The following is a 16,655-nucleotide window of genomic DNA, read 5'->3' on the forward strand; positions in this document are numbered from 1 at the left end:
CTCTTTTCACAGTTTCCTTTTGAGAAATATGCCTTGATCCTGAGCAAGGCTCAGACCCATATGGATAGCTAGTTGTTTCAAAAACAAGTTACAAATAGCAGTAGCGGTTAGTTTGTAGCAGTTTTGGTGAAAAAATAATTAAATATTTCTGTCTGAAATACTGTGTACTGCAAAACAAATGGTTTTGGATTAGAAAATGACAACTGCATAAACTGCTGGAAAACTTTTGAGATTAAAGTTGTTTTAGGATAAATAAAATTCACATTGGTCTCTGCCCTGCTCTGACTAGCCATCAGCTCATCAGTCCTGCCATTTCTAACCACCGTTTTCTCCTAAGTTTGTTAAAAAAGATATGTACAATTTGTAGGTGACATATTCATACCCTTTCCACAGAACCCCACTTCAAGAGATCTGAACTATGTTATATTGCAAGTTTCGTCTGAGTACATTGTGAAACTAAGTGATTTTTTTACAGTCATACATGTTTTTATAAAACTTTATTTCTAAAAGCTGCAAAGTCATTAATTTAAAGTGTCTAGTTTTTTACTCAGCTAATAAAATATGTTGCATTAATGCCTGTTATGTCATGTGTCCATGCATAATGTTTGGTCAAATGTGGCCGATGTAAAAAAACTGAATCTGCATTGAATGCTATTTTTAGAATGGAGTTGTCTCGCTAATAGACTGCACTTTGATGGAGGACCCTGAGGGAACAGATGATGAATGTAAGTGTTTGCAACATGCATTGCAGTCATGCATGGCATATAATGCAACATTTGCATTATACGCACCACGTTTGATGCTTTATGTAATATTCTGTTGTTACAGTCTGTTTTAGTTTATTAGTTTTGTATAAGTAGTAATCAGGCTGCAGCAAAAATAAATTACCAAGTAAAATGGTTTGCGAGGATAATTTTTAAACCATTATCCAGATATGAAGCAAAATTTAATGAATTTGTCTTTTGTCCTTGCTCTTCAGTTTCACCAAAGTTCCCAAATTTTGCTCTTGTAATTTAGTGTAATCTTTCAGACAAAGACTCAAAGATATCACATTGGAAACCACAGTTCAAGCTTTGTATAAAATCTATTTAAAGACATTACATGATTTTAGTAATGGCTGTTTTTCACCAACATTTTGTTCCTTTTCTCCTTTTTAAATCAACACTGTCCTGTAAAATGTATACTACATGAGTGATTGAAGCTGTAAAGGAAATCATCTTTCATCTTTTTGCTCACCTCAAAGCAAAATCAGACAAGAGCGGCCAGGACATGGAGCACCTGGACTTCAAGATCGTGGTGGAGCCAAAGGACAGCCAGTCATTCACCGTCATCCTGGTGGCCTCCTCCAGGCAGGAGAAGTCTGCATGGACCAGTGACATCAGCCAGGCACGTCAACACACATCACAATCTCCAGCAGCGAGACGACAGGCCGAGGACGTCGGCCAAAAGCCTTCACATCACAGAACTCACTAACATTTCCTCCATCTTGTCTGCTTCTTCACCGCCTGTGTCCCGCAGTGCATAGACAACATCCGCTGCAACGGCCTCATGATGAATGCCTTTGAGGACAACTCCAAGGTCACAGTGCCACAGATGATCAAGTGAGAAATGTATTCCCATGTAACGGTGTGCATCTTCTGCTTCCAGACTAGTTTCCCCCCTAATTTTTGTGTTTCATGTCAACAGATCAGATTCAACTCTGTATTGCGATGATGTGGACATTCGCTTCAGCAAGATGATGAACTCCTGCAAAGTGCTGCAGATTCGTTACGCCAGTGTTGAACGCCTGCTGGAGAGACTGACCGATCTTCGGTTCCTCTCGATCGACTTCCTTAACACCTTCCTCCACTCCTATCGTGTATTCACCACGGCTGACGTGGTGTTAGATAAACTCATCACCATCTACAAGAAGCCCATCAGTGCCATCCCTGCTCGGTGAGTCGCTCTGCCTCTGGATAACTTGAATGTGGTGAAGTTGCTGACAGCACCTTCAGCAGACAAACAAATATTTTTTGTTCATTTTTATAACTCTCTTTAATGTTTGATATTTTTTTAACAACAGCTGATCAGTTGTATAGATTAAGTGACAGCTTCGAGCTGCAAAGTGTTAATTGGTTAAAACCTGTGTTTAGGTTCTGTGAATATTTAAAGGGGACAGCTGTGGCTGAGTGGTTAGAGCAGTCGTCCTCCAATGCAAGAATTGGGGGTTCGATTCCACCAGCAGTCACGTGCCGAACTGTCCCTGGGCAAAACAATGAACCCCTCATCACCTCTGTTGTGTGTCCCATCAGGACCATATTCAACCTTTATTTATACAGATTAATCCCATTGAGCCTCAGGAACCCATTTACAAGAGAGGCTTGATTTTTTTTTTTTAACAAAGAGTGATGACAACAGTGGATAACAACGACAACAATAGACGATCATAAAAGAGGCATACATTTTTTTTTAACAAGTTAAAATAAAATGTCAACCAAAAGGACATTCAAAAGGAAAAAATAGCGAGAAAACAACTAAATTACGAGGTGGTGTAGAAAACTAAAAACAGGAACATGCCTGCATTGGTTTTTCCCATGAACTTAACAGACGTTTGAAGCCGCTTATAAGAGGTCATGGTCGAGAGCTTCAGATCTTTTTGCAAAATATTCCAGGAAACAGGAGCGGAGTAGGAGAAGGCCCTTTTGCCTAGTTCAGTCCGCACTGAGGGGACACTGCAGGTAATAATGTCCTGAGAGCGCACGTTGGAGGAGATGTATGAAGGCAGCAAACCAAGAAGTGATTTAAAGATGAAAATGTATGACTGGGAGAGTCTGCGTGAAGTTAATGATGTCCAGTTAACCAGTAAATACAGGGTGCAGTGATGGGTACGGTTACAGCCAGTGTAGTGAACCTGATGACCTGATGATCTGACCCTTATCTGACCCTGATGACCTCAAATCTACCAGATGGACAGAGACTGTTATTTTCATTGATCTGAATAAGTCTGAGCCATCTGATGACTTTCTTTCTTGAATTAATCAAGCAGAAAAGACAATCCTCTATAATCATTACTGTCTTACAAATGTTTTGATAATCAAATTGTGTTAGTTTCACTCAATGCTTACAGGTTGAAAAGAACTACTCATTTTTATTTTACATAAACAGTAAGTAATGATTTTTATTCCTCATTCAAAGAAGAAATCACCTGAATATGCATTTCTTGATTTTCTGTCTGAAATGAGCCAAGTCGTAAGTATGTGAAAGTTGAAGCTTCGGTCAACTAAATGTTTACTGAAGAAGAAATGTCATGTTTAACTATTTGAGAAGATAATCAGAATAGAGACTCCACGAAGTCTGCTTTCTGCAATAATCTTTTCTGTATGTTGAAAACAAATTCATTCCCTGACCTCGACTTTTGATAATACCTTACGTCAAAAACCACACCTCTTTCTGGTCCCTCCACGAATCAGAAAGCTCTAAAGTAAACCCGGAAGTAAACTCATTTAAAATGTGACAACTTCCCGGTTCTGAGAGTGTTGGAGCTGAAGAGAGTTTCCAGAGAGTTTTCTGTGGAGTTTGAAAAGTCTGAAGAGTCTAAGAGACTGAGAGACTTAGACAATGAAGAGTTCTGAAGTTCTGAAGTTCTGGAGCGGTTCTCATGTAGTTCTCAAGTAGTTCTCAAGGAGTTCTGAGGAGAATTTGTTAGAATTCATGGGGAATTCATGAAGAATGGTGAAGTGAATGGAAGAGAATTCGAGAATTCAGGAGAGTCAGAGACGTTGGAATTATAACTTCTGTTTGAACAACCCACGCACGACTATCTAAGGATTTCAGCAGCTCTCAACGGAGACGCTGAAAGGTCTGGAGGACTCTCTATCGAGCTGATCTATCATCAACAAGGTAACGGTCTCTTCTTCGACTAAAGTGTACCGGAAGCGAGCTGAAATCTGATGAAGCGTGCACGTTCTGGTCAACAGATATAAATTCCCTCACATAGTTCTCTGTAAGATAATCTCCATTTCATCTTAAACTCTTCTCTCTCTCACAAAACTAGTACAGATATTTTAGAAATATCTGAAGCAAAGTCCTCAAATCACCGCCGAGTGATTTGAAGTTCATTATTTGTGAAACTGTCTGTTATTATTTTCATATTTTGCCAAATTAATGTAAATGTTTGATGTTAAACTTTGATTCTGAAAATAAATGACTCCATTCATTTTGATGGGTCAAAGATAATAACGTCTCTCGTTCGCATTTCTGTTAAAATTCAATGCACGACATTACAGTCAGAAAGATGAGGAACTCGTGAATATAGTATGCATATAAACGGGGATATATTGTCATACTACAACTAGTGACACGTACCCACGTGACTCACTACACCAGTTATGAATCTTAGCGCGCCGCGATAGACAGCATCCAGCATCTGCAGGGTGCTTGTAGGAGCATTCATATAGATAATGTCACCGTAGTGAATGGAGAAAAGGAAAGTCACAGATACAAGGCATTTCCTAGCATTCAAAGTTAGACAGGATCTATTTCTGAAAAAGAAACCCAGTTTAACTTTCAGTTTCTTTATTAGGTGTTCCATGTGGAGCTTAAAAGAGAGATGCGAGTCGACCAAGATACCCAAATATTTGCAGGAATCGACAAACTCAATAGGAACACCATTTGAGGATAAAATCAGAGAAAGAACTGATGGGACTGACTTCCTGTTTGAAACAAAGCATCCCTTTGGTTTTATTTGCATTTAGGACAAATTTGAGACGGAACAAATCTGACTGGATGATGTCAAAGATGGACTGCAAAAAGTGGAAAACCTTAGCAACTGTTTTAGCTCGACAATAAACAACTGTGTCATCAGCATAGAAATTTAAGGATGCATTAGGGATGCTCTGATCTGCATTACCTATGTAGATTGTAAAGAGGGTGGGTCCTAAGACTGAGCCTTGTGGTACACCATTGTTGACTGTTAAATAACTGGAGGAAATTAAATATGAAATATGAATGTGATCAAAAGCTCTGATTATTCTTTATAGAAATCTAGTAAAGTGCTATGTGAATGGGTAAATGAGGGCACAGATTGTAGTGCACAGGAAGTGCTGTTAGCTCAACGGTCTAGTCAGAATTAAACTTGATTTCTCCAAACTGAGGTCTTTCAAAGACCTATCCACAACAGGTGAGATATTTATTCCTTATAACATGTCACAGAGCCCCACTTCAAAGGACCTGAACTGTGCATTCAAGTCATATATTAAATAGTTGTACTGAGCGATCTTGCACGTCTCTTCTGATCCTAAAAATTAAAGGTAAACGTCAAATAACAAAATCAAGATCTAAGGTCAAACTTCGTAAATATGTATGAATGCCTTAAATTCACAAAATAATTTAAAGCTTTATGTGTTTTAAATGAGGAAGTAGCAGATAATCTGTGTTTAGTGTGACTGCGTGTCAGTGCATACGTGTTAATTTCTTTATATTTTCACTGGTTTATGGCATTAATTTGGTTCAGTTCCTTCTGTTCTAGTTTGAAGCATCTAAACTGAGATGCATCGCTCTATGGCAACCAACCTCAGTGCTGCAGGACCCCACCCTCCCCTCCTTTCCTGTTTTCCTTTTTTGCAAAAGATCCATAGTGTGAAATATAGACAGAGTGTTGCGTTGTGGGCTAACTCACTGCACCACAGGCCCAAAGTGAGAACCCAGCAATAGGGATCAGATCAGGGAGAGCTCCCTGCGTCCACGCCCTGCAGTATGCTTTCCCACGGCGCTTGTAATGTCACTGCGAGACACCTACACTTGGCTGCTTGTGTCAGCAGTGGCCATGCGCACTATCACTCGCTGCGCTATTTATGGGAACCCGTGAGGTCGGCAGGAGGGTGGCAGGGAGTGGGAGAGGTTTACCAAAACGCTGCAGTCTGTATCCTGCTCTAAAACGTCGAGACACCGCTGCAGGAAAAACAGCACTGATTTCACGTGTTGCATGAATTATTCAGGAGGTGTTGTTTGTTCAGCTAAGCTTTTTCTAAAAATATTATATATATTTTTGAAATATCAAAGTAACATCTTTCTTTGTGCTAACGTCACATGTATATAATTCACTTTCTGCAGGTCCCTGGAGCTGTTCTTTGCCAGCAGTCAAAACAGTAAACTCCTATATGGGGAGACTCCCAGCTCTCCCAGGGCCAGCAGAAAGTTTTCCTCCCCTCCTCCTCTGGCGATTGCCAAGAACTCGTCCCCCAACCGGCGCCGCAAGCTCTCCCTCAACATCCCCATCATCACTGGGGGCAAAGCTCTTGACCTGGCTGCCCTCAGCTGCTCCTCAAATGGCTATGCAAGCATGTACTCCTCAATGTCCCCATTCAGCAAGACCACATTGGACATCAACAAGCTCTACGTGTCCAGCCCTATCACGAGCAAGATCTCTGATGAGGGCGAGGACAAAAAGGACAAGGTGGAGGACACGTCCATGTGCAAACAAGGTAGATCAACAATCCCAGGCAAAAGTCTATTTGCTGTGATTAAAAATGTCTTGAGTGACCCAGCTTTTCTCTACTTCCTCTTGTGATGCAGATCTCTCAGTGCGAGAAGAAAGTGACAACGATCAAAATCAGAGTGATGACTGCGATGCAGAGTCGTCTCCGACGAAATCTCCCACCACGCCAAAAAACGTCAAATGCAAAAACTCCTCAGGTACATGGTGTCCTAAATGTGAAGGGTGATATAATCACGAGTCAAGTGTTTGATAACCAAGCATGTAGGCTGCACACTGACGTGCCACCTGTATCCAAGGCTCCCTGCAGAGAGCTCTCAATACAATTCAAGTTCACCTGCAAACAGTTATTTCTCACTAAAGCATAACTTTAGGTTGGAAATTATCTTCTTTCAGAAAACCCAAGCCTCTTAATTAGCTAATGGTTGTGATGTCCAGTATGTTAACCAAAGGAAAAAACAGCCACTGTGCAACAGTAGAAGCTTTATATGTCTATGTGTCCATGTTTATGAGCTTGTGGGGGAAACCAAAGCTTGGCTACAGTAGGTGTTAAGAAAACTTGTGTCATAGCAACTACATCAAGAGCGTGTTTTCCCTGCCGCCTCCAGTAATGAGGCTGTTTCACCAGAGCCCAGATTATTTTTGCCTTCTACATCTTTGCATGAAAATGCCTTTCATGGCAAAAGCTGCACAGTAACATGCAGATTGCGTGAACCTGTTGCTCAGGATGACACATTTGTATCTGCTTGTGATCCGTGTTCCCAGGATTCAGAGACAGCAGAGAGCGGCGAATCTGTTGATTTCACTGTTATGCTGATATTCGGTGGCTATATTTAGCTGCAACCATCTTAAATATCAAAGGCTCTTGAAGAGGAGAGTCTGGAGGGAAACTGATGTGTTGGGCTCTAGTGCTCCCTAGTGGAGGCTTGTGTTAGAAAGCAGGCTCACTCTGCATTCTGCATGTGCACATTCAGTTAAACCTAAAAATGCATTTAGTTAAAGGGTTGAATGCATTTTATTAAAAGTAGTTATACAACAATTTTTGTTCTTATCTTGTAATGGTCTAAATGACCATAGTCTGAGTGTGAGGCTTGCAAGTGAAACTTTGAGTCATACAGAAAATGATCCAGCTTTGATAAATATTCTCTTCCCTGTAGAGTTTTCTTTGTTTTCCTACAACAATGGCATGGTCATGTCCTCGTGTCGAGAGCTCGACAACAACCGCAGCGCTCTATCTGCTGCCTCCGCCTTTGCCATCGCCACAGCTGGAGCCAACGAGGGAACACCAACCAAGGAAAAGTATCGACGGATGTCCCTTGCCAGCACAGGTACACACACATACCCAGGATCCAAAACCAGCTACACTACAGCTGTACTGGGAGTTCTTTTTAACCAAGCTGCAAAAATGTACAAATTGATTTCATTTGGATTCTTTAATTTTGTTTTGCTTTCTGCCAAACATTTGATCCTTTGTCGCCTGCAGGTTTTCCAACAGATCAGAGAAATGGAGACAAAGAGTTTGTGATCAGACGAGCAGCGACCAACAGAGTCTTGAACGTACTGAGGCACTGGGTGTCCAAACACTCTCCGGTATACATTCAGTTTAGAGACACTGTTTCAAACCCAAGCCCAGATCTGCTGTTGGTTTTTACTCTGCTTTTGTTTAGATATATAAATCTTAACAATAATTGTTGCACAAGATATTTAAACAGTGTTTTGCAATATCCTAATATCAATATAGCAAAGGAATGCAATGAATACTGGGCTTTTATATTTTAATGCATTCTCCATGTGTATTCCAAACGTAAATCTTTCAGTTTATTTAATGGCTACGTTCAGTTTAATTCATAATGACTGAGATGCTGAAACAGAGCTAAACTTTAAAATATTTGAACAGAATAAGACAAACGAGAAAAATGTTGTGTTGTCCTTTAAATGATACAAACGTAGCAGAGAGACTGTTTTGGGAGGTGTTTTATTTTAACCATTAGCAAAGCATCAAGACGAAGAAAAATATTAAAGCTTGAAACAAATTGAGCGCAACTAATGTTAAGATAAATTTGTGTAATTGTGATCAGTATCATCATTTAATAAGTCACCTGTTTGTGTGCAACTTCAGGACTTTGACAGCAACAATGAGCTGAAGACAAAAGTTATTGCTTTCCTGGAGGAAGTGATGCACGACCCCGAGCTGCTGACGCAGGAGAGAAAGGCTGCTGCAAACATCATCAGGTATTGTCGTGTGCTACTTGACTGTGGGATTAAAATAAGTTCAATCAGTGAACAATTTTCTGTCTTAGATCACAATTCACCCAGATCTGTTCATGGGACACTAACCAAAGCAGAGTTGAAATCTACTGATTTTTGCTATTGAGATAATTATTCAGTGTGAATTGGGATGTTCTTCTGAAACGCCTGTTCTTAATCGTCGTGATTATCTGTTTTCTTCTTTTATTATTATTTTTTTATTTCATTGTTTTTCTATTTCTAACATATGTTGTTCATTCGTCCATCATGTCAAACACGTCAAACACGTCAACACTAGTCTCAGTTTTAACTGTGAACTTATGAAGCTCTCATTATGCGTTTTAGCGCTTTAATAATAATTTAAAAAAAGATCAGAGTTAAGTTCCAGCTCGCTCACTGGAACATTCATCTTCCAGAATTTGACATTTCTTTATTTCTCCTGTCTGCCAGGACTTTAACTCAGGAAGATCATGGTGACAACCAGATCACCATGGAAGATGTAACACAACTGGTGAGTGATGTTTTTGCATTCAATATTTTTTGTACTCCCTCAGTTTTGTTGACTCCTTGAGGCTGCAGTGCCTCTGCGTTCAGCGCAGCGGTCTTCTTATCCTGCGGCTGCAGGTTTGAGCCCAGGTTGCATCAGAAACCTGACAGGTGTAAAACTCTTGGCAAATATTTTATGAGTTTGCTCGCTGTGGCCAAACCAGAAGAAGCGTGCAACCAAAAGAACCACAGATGTTCACATGGTTATTAGAAAATAAAATTACTCATTCAAACTGTTCTTATACAGAACATTTCATTGTTTTCTCTCATGGTTGTCAATGAAAGTGTCTTAAAATGAGTTAACGGTTTTGATACCTAGGTTTTTTTCATGTCAGCCAGAGCACCAAATATCAGTTCATGTCCAAAACAGTTCATAATTTTCTCTTTGACATAGAACTGCAACTTGTTTTCTTCACAATTTACTTTTATCTCACTGACTGTGACATGTCTTTAAATCTACCATATACAGCCACATAAAAATAAAAAAGTTTTCTCTTTTTTTATTGATAAACCAGTTTTATTTAATCAGCATAAAGCCTTAAAAAGTACTTCACATGTCATGCAGGACACCAGAGGGGGGAAATACCATAAGTAAACCAGATAAATAACAGCTGACTGCAGCCATGCAGTAGTTAGAACTGTCACCTCTTATAAAAAGGTTTCAGCTTTGATTCTGAGCTGCTCACATCTTTCTTAGTAAAGTTTACATGTTTTATTCAGGTACAGTAGTCCCTCGCTACTTCGCAGTTCGTTTTTAGTGGACTCGCTCAATCGCGGTTTTTCAAAGTAAGATTGGACATGACATACAACTGATGGACGAGCTGCACGATCGGCAAGGATTTTTTATTTAAAATTAATTAATTTAAATGATTTAGCTACTGTGTGCAGTCCACAGCCAGGAGAGAAGCTTCCTCCTGCAGCTGATCAGCTGATCACCGCTCTGCACAGAGATCCGTGCAGAGCGAAGATGTGGGTGTAGCCAAGAGTGCAGTCGGAGGCAGAGAGTTGAAAACATGACATTCTGTGCTCCTTTAGAGCATTTAGAGTTTAGAAACATTATTTAGAATATTGCAAGTGTGGGAAAGGTTTAAAACACCTTTGTGTGTATATATATATATATATATATATATATATATATATATATATATGGTGAGGAAAATAAGTATTTAAACATTCTGTGACTTTGCAAGTCCTCCCACTAAGAAATCATGGAGGGGTCTGAAATTTTCATCTTAGATGCATGTCCACTGTGAGACATAATCTAAAAAAAATAAATCTGTAAATCACAATGTATGATTTTGTAATAATTTATTTGTGTGTTACTGCTGCAAATAAGTATTTGAACACCTGTGAAAATCAATGTTAATATTTGGTACAGTAGCCTTAGTTTGCAGGTACAGAGGTCAAAGGTTTCCTGTAGTTTTTCTCCAGGTGTGCTCACACTGCAGCAGAGATTTTGGCCCATTCCTCCACACAGATCTTTTCTAGATCAGCCAGGTTTCTGGGCTGTCGCTGAGAAACACTGAGTTTGAGCTCCCTTCAAATATTTTCTATAGGGTTTAGGTCTGGAGACTGGCTAGGCCACTCCAGAACCTTGATATGTTTCTTACGGAGCCACTCCTTGGTTCTCCTGGCTGCGTGCTTCGGGTCATTATCATGTTGGAAGACCCAGCACGACCCATCTTCAATGCTCTAACTGAGGGAAGGAGGTTGTTCCCCAACTTCTCACAATACATGGCCCCGGTCATCCTCTCCTTAATACAGTGCAGTCGTCCTGTCCCATGTGCAGAGAAACACCCCCAAAGCATGATGCTTCCACCCCCATGCTTCACAGTAGGGATGGTGTATTTGGTATGGTACTCATCATTCTTCATCCTCCAAACACAGCGAGTGGATTTAAGACCAACAACTTGTATTTTGGTCTCATCTGACCACAGAACTTTCTCCCATGACTCCTCTGGATCATCCAAATGGTCATGGTCAAACTTAAGACGGGCCTGGACGTGTGCTGATTTAAGCAGGGGAACCTTCCATGTCATGCATGATTTTAAACTATGACGTCTTAGTGTATTACCCACAGTAACCTTGGAACCAGTGGTGCCAGCTCTCTTCAGGTCATGGACCAGCTCCTCCCGTGTAGTTCTGGACTGATTCCTCACCTTTCTTAGGATCATTGATACGCCACGAGGTGAGATCTTGCATGGAGCCCCAGTCTGAGGGAGATTGACAGTCATGTTTAGTTTCTTCCATTTTCTAATAATTGCTCCAACAGTTGATCTTTTTTCACCAAGCTGCTTGGCAATTGCCCCGTAGCCCTTTCCAGCCTTGTGGAGGTCTACAATTTTGTCTCTGGTGTCTTTGGACAGCTCTTTGGTCTTAGCCATGTTAGTAGTTGGAGTCTTACTGATTGTGTGTCTTCTTCTTCTTCTTTGGTTTTTAACGGCAGCTTGCATCCATCAATGTTGCACTACTGCCATACTGATTGTGTGTGGTGGACAGGTGTCTTTATGCAGCTAACGACCTCAAACAGGTGCTTCTAATATAGAATAATAAGTGGAGTGGAGGTGGACTTTTTAGAGATGGACTAACAGGTCTTTGAGGACCAGAATTGTTGCTGATTGGCAGGTGTTCAAATACTTATTTGCAGCAGTAACACACAAATAAATTGATTAAAATAATCATACATTGTGATTTCCAGATTTTTTTTTTATAATTTTTAGATTATTCTCTCACAGTGGACATGCACCTAAGATGAACATTTCAGACCCCTCCATGATTTCTATTTGGGGTTTTCATTAGTTGTCAATTATAATCATCAACATTAAAAGAAATAAACATTTGAAATATATCAGTCTGTGTATAATGAATGAATATATTATACAAGTTTTCACTTTTTGAATGGAATTACTGAAATAAATCAACTTTTTCATGATATTCTAATTTTATGACCAGCACCTATTTTCACTTATCATGGGGCTTCAGGGTACCGATCCCCCGCGATAAACGAGGGACTGCTGTACTTTGATTTACTTCCAAGTTCAAAAACATGCATGTCCATTTTATTGAATAATCACTTTTTGTTTGTAGTGTGTAATATGAGCTGGTGATACATTCAGCATTATAAATGAGTGAATAATCTGCACAAAACTATGTGTTTTATTATTGTTTACTTTTTCATAAGAACAGCCTGAACTGACACACTACCTTGACTATTTTTAAGTTGCTTATGACCCAAAAGTACCAAAAGTTATTTTGTTTTGGTGCTTTGGTTCATTAAGGCCCAAGTGAAATGAATTCAACATCTGTGCTGATGTTTTGTTCACCTAATTATTGGGCAATTTTGTATTTCATAGGCTGGAGCAGGGAAGGCTGATCCATTCGAGAGCCACTCTGCCTTAGAAATCGCGGAGCAGCTCACTTTGCTGGACCACCTGGTGTTTAAAGTCATGCCATACGAGTGAGTGGCAGCACATCTCAACAGTACGCATCAAAGAACATACACAGCAACACTTCAAGTCAGTCCTTTGTATTTCTTTTTTCACTTTCCAGGGAATTCTTTGGTCAGGGTTGGATGAAAAACGACAAAAATGAGAAAACTCCATACATCATGAGAACAACTAAGCACTTCAATGATGTAAGTTACATTGAAAAAAATAGACAAAAATTAAAATGTCAAGTTAAAATAGCTTGTCTTTCTTTTCCATCTCCAAGATAAGCAACTTGATTGCCACGGAGATCCTTCGTTGCGATGACACGGCCACTCGGGTAACAGTTATAGAAAAATGGGTTGCCGTGGCTGACATCTGCCGCTGCCTGCACAACTACAACGCCGTGCTCGAAATCACGTCCTCTCTGAACCGCAGCTCTGTTTTCCGCCTCAAGAAGACCTGGCTCAAGATTTCCAAGCAGGTGCCTGTCTCTGTGGACACCAGATCAGTTATTTTCTATCAAGGTTTACAGTATTGACTTTAAGATGTGTTTATATTTTATTGCTTTTCCAGACGAGAGCACTGATTGACAAACTGCAAAAGCTGGTTTCATCAGAGGGGAGGTTCAAAAACCTGAGAGAGGCTTTGAAAAAGTGAGTTTATTTAACAGGCAGGATTTCGAAGAGGAACATTACAGAAGAAGACGCATCATAAATGTGGATGATTAACACGTTTTTGTCTCCCTAATCAGCTGCGACCCTCCCTGTGTGCCATATCTGGGGATGTACCTCACGGACCTGGCTTTCATTGAGGAGGGAACGCCAAACTACACAGAAGACAACTTGGTTAACTTCTCAAAGATGAGGATGGTGAGGTGTTGGGTGAACTTTTATTTAATAAAAATAAAAATGTTCTGCTCTCAGAAGATAACATTGCGGTTCTCCCTTTTTTTTTAGATTTCTCACATCATCAGAGAAATAAGGCAGTTTCAACAAACGGCATACAAGATTGACCTGCAACCAAAGGTAACTCATTCTGAGTTTTTACATCTTAAAACTAAGTGTGTCATTAAACGAGTTATATTAATGTAAGATAGGTGCTCTGAACATATCAAGATAGAAACATTAAATGAATGAATAATTTAACAAATAGATGATTAAATGGATGAAGCTGCATGTATCAGTGACCCTTCTCAGCATTTTGAACATGTTTAAGTTGCTTTAGACAAACACCAGTTTTCTTTTTATGCATATTTAAAGCAAGGGGGGCAAGCTTTATACTGGTTCACAATAAAATATTTAAGAAAATATCAGTGTTTTTGTACATTATGTTAAATTTTTTATATTTGTGTCATAACTTTTGGGATGACAAAATAAACACAATAGACTGCAAGACTGAACAAAGTCTACACTAGTTGGGACCACAAAATATTCAGAATTTGATGTTTTTTCCTAAAATTCTTAAAAGCCCTAATTTTCATGCCTTTTAAAAATGTTTAAATTAATATTATTAATTAATATTGTTGCAAAAAAGTCATAATTAGCTGACCTGCAGAATAAGGAAATGTAATCGTCTTGTGATGATCAGCAAGTAAAACTATTTTAGTGCACTTTTTACACAATTTAAGTGTAGCATAAAAGTTGCAAAGGGTAAAACCACAAATCAATTAATACAAAAATATCAATGAAGGAGAAAACGAAAAAACAACACCAATTCGCTTCAATTCAGAAACAATCAATAAAATAATTTGGTTTTGAACAGAATAAATACAAATAAAAACAACAATATTAGGATTTAGGAGCAGGAAACTGATGCATGACACCCACCAAATAGTGGGATTTAAACTTTATCCTTGAACTTTTTTTTTTTTCATCGTAAGAGGGTTTCTGAATTGGTAAAATGACCCTAAAATGTTTAAACAGCAGCTGTAATAAATTATCTAAGAGTCAAAGTAAACAGCTTTAATGCTTCTTTTATTCATTTATTTAGCAGAGGATATGATTGATCACTCTTTACGACACAAAAAGATAAAGATGTCCTAAATCTTTATGTGTAAACATTAAACCCATTTATTAGATGTTGACACTTGTGGGTTAAAACAGAACTAAAAGACAAATCATGAGAGATTGGGTGATAGCTTCTCCATGTTAGAATACAGTGTCAATCAAAAGAGATAAAAAAAAATAAAGAAGACAACAAAATTATGCCAAAGACAGGATTTGGGAACCAAAGGTTAACTGGTGTGATCTGATCCTGAAGAGGAACAAATGTAGCATAAACTGTTAAAATCCTGAGTTCTGGTTATGACAACATCGATTCAGAAGACGCAGTAAAGCTTTGGACCTTTTAAAGCCTGGAACAAACATGATGAAAGTCCCCATCCATCAACGAAAGCAACAATTAAACTTGAGAACAGGACATCCTGATGCATGCTCCATAATCCAGGTATAAATCTCACAAGATTAAGTCAGGTCCTCTGGATGGATTCTTCTTTATTGAAACACTTTGTCTTTTATCCAAAATACTTATTCAGTCTGAAGAGATTCAACAAACAGTCTTATACATAACACCTTCTCATGGTGGATCAACCAGTCAGACCATCCAGATCAACCAGTTGATCTACTATGAGAAGGTGCTATTTGCGAGACTGTTTGTTGTAGCTCCTCAGACTGAAGAAGTCTTCTGGATAAAAGATGAAACGTTTCAACAAAGACAAATCCGTCCGGAGGACCTGACTCAACCTTGTTAGATTCAAAACAGGACATTGGTCAAAAAGGGCCCTGATGAGAGAGATGTCCACTGATGTGGTTTTTGAGGTTTAATTATTTTGCAACCTGTAAATTACTCCACACCTGTTTTCTATCCCGATGCATAAACTAAAAGAAACCACAAGAGATCCCTGTTTATACATCAACTAGTTGGGTCTAATTTACTGAAGGGATCAAGTGAGTAATGCAGAAGTTGAGGTGGATTACTTTAGAAGTATGGTTGTCAGAGAATAATAAACATTCCATAAACGGGAGAATTTTGGTCAGAGGTTATGGAGTTATGGATATTTTATTACTAGTGTTCTTTCCCTTAAAGCAAACAACCAAGTTGTCTGCCAAAGCACTCTCATCCTGCCCATGAACTGTACCTGTGAAGGCCAGGAGGCCCATGTGAGACTGCAGCTGGCTTCGAGGCCACTCACTGAAACGTTGTCAAGCTGGTAGGGTCATAAAAAGCAAGAAGACAATGCAGCACTTTGCAGATCATTGTGACCGGGCTTCATGTGTATACACTTAGTGCACTTTTGTTTCTCTGAATTGCCCTCAACGAAGACGGTTGCTCTTCTTCCCTCTCTCCGTCTCTGCTTTGCTCTTTGTCTCTGAACCTTTTTCAGAGCCCCTTTTTGCATACCTTCCGAATTGTAAACTATGTATTTGTTCAGCTGTCTCTCAACACAATTGATCAAATTTCCTCAACAAGAAGACAGGGTGAAGGAGAGCCCTCTTACCTCGGAAACATAACTGGATTCATGATAACTGGATTCTGCTTTTTGGAGTCAGTGGAAATCTGGATTATCGACAAATTTGGAAATGTCAGCAGCTGTTTAAACTGTCTGGAATGTGTGTGCCAGGCTTGACAACACTCAGACTCTGTGCGAAGTATCTGTGGACCTGTATCAGAGCTGAGCAAGCAGGACTGTGGAACTTCTAGCAGTGTTCGCAGACGTTTGGAAGGAATAGATCTTGGAGAAGTTGTAAGCCCGACTTGGGCGTAAGTAATCACAGTTTGGCTGTTTGGAGTCACCTTGAGATGTACTAGCGAGACTGTAAAGGCAGACGAGGAAATTAACGAGCTCGGCATGACCCAAAACAATGTTGAAATCTGAATCTGGCTCTGGTCTTGAAAGGCTGACTATCTCAATTTCTCCTTGGATGTTATGGAAACAAGAAACTCTGCTCCTGCTCACCCCCCCC

The 16,655-nt window shown here is 39.5% G+C and overlaps 1 protein-coding gene across 1 annotated transcript in view; it reads left to right on the forward strand.

Annotated features, from left to right (window-relative positions):
• rasgrf1 (Ras protein specific guanine nucleotide releasing factor 1) overlaps positions 1-16,655 on the forward strand; it is a 42,318-nt gene that overhangs the window by 24,748 nt on the left and 915 nt on the right. The window contains exons 11-26 of the mRNA XM_037682889.1: positions 662-725; positions 1,244-1,386; positions 1,519-1,601; positions 1,687-1,935; positions 6,091-6,461; positions 6,553-6,672; positions 7,630-7,800; positions 7,956-8,062; positions 8,592-8,704; positions 9,170-9,230; positions 12,619-12,722; positions 12,815-12,899; positions 12,977-13,174; positions 13,267-13,346; positions 13,445-13,562; positions 13,650-13,718. Of these exons, the coding sequence (XP_037538817.1) occupies positions 662-725; positions 1,244-1,386; positions 1,519-1,601; positions 1,687-1,935; positions 6,091-6,461; positions 6,553-6,672; positions 7,630-7,800; positions 7,956-8,062; positions 8,592-8,704; positions 9,170-9,230; positions 12,619-12,722; positions 12,815-12,899; positions 12,977-13,174; positions 13,267-13,346; positions 13,445-13,562; positions 13,650-13,718 (2,136 nt within the window). The remainder of the gene's footprint in view (positions 1-661; positions 726-1,243; positions 1,387-1,518; positions 1,602-1,686; positions 1,936-6,090; positions 6,462-6,552; positions 6,673-7,629; positions 7,801-7,955; positions 8,063-8,591; positions 8,705-9,169; positions 9,231-12,618; positions 12,723-12,814; positions 12,900-12,976; positions 13,175-13,266; positions 13,347-13,444; positions 13,563-13,649; positions 13,719-16,655) is intronic.

The sequence above is a fragment of the Nematolebias whitei genome, chromosome 10 (assembly GCF_014905685.2).
Source record: "Nematolebias whitei isolate Nwh7 chromosome 10, NemWhi1, whole genome shotgun sequence".
Lineage (NCBI taxonomy): Eukaryota > Metazoa > Chordata > Actinopteri > Cyprinodontiformes > Rivulidae > Nematolebias > Nematolebias whitei.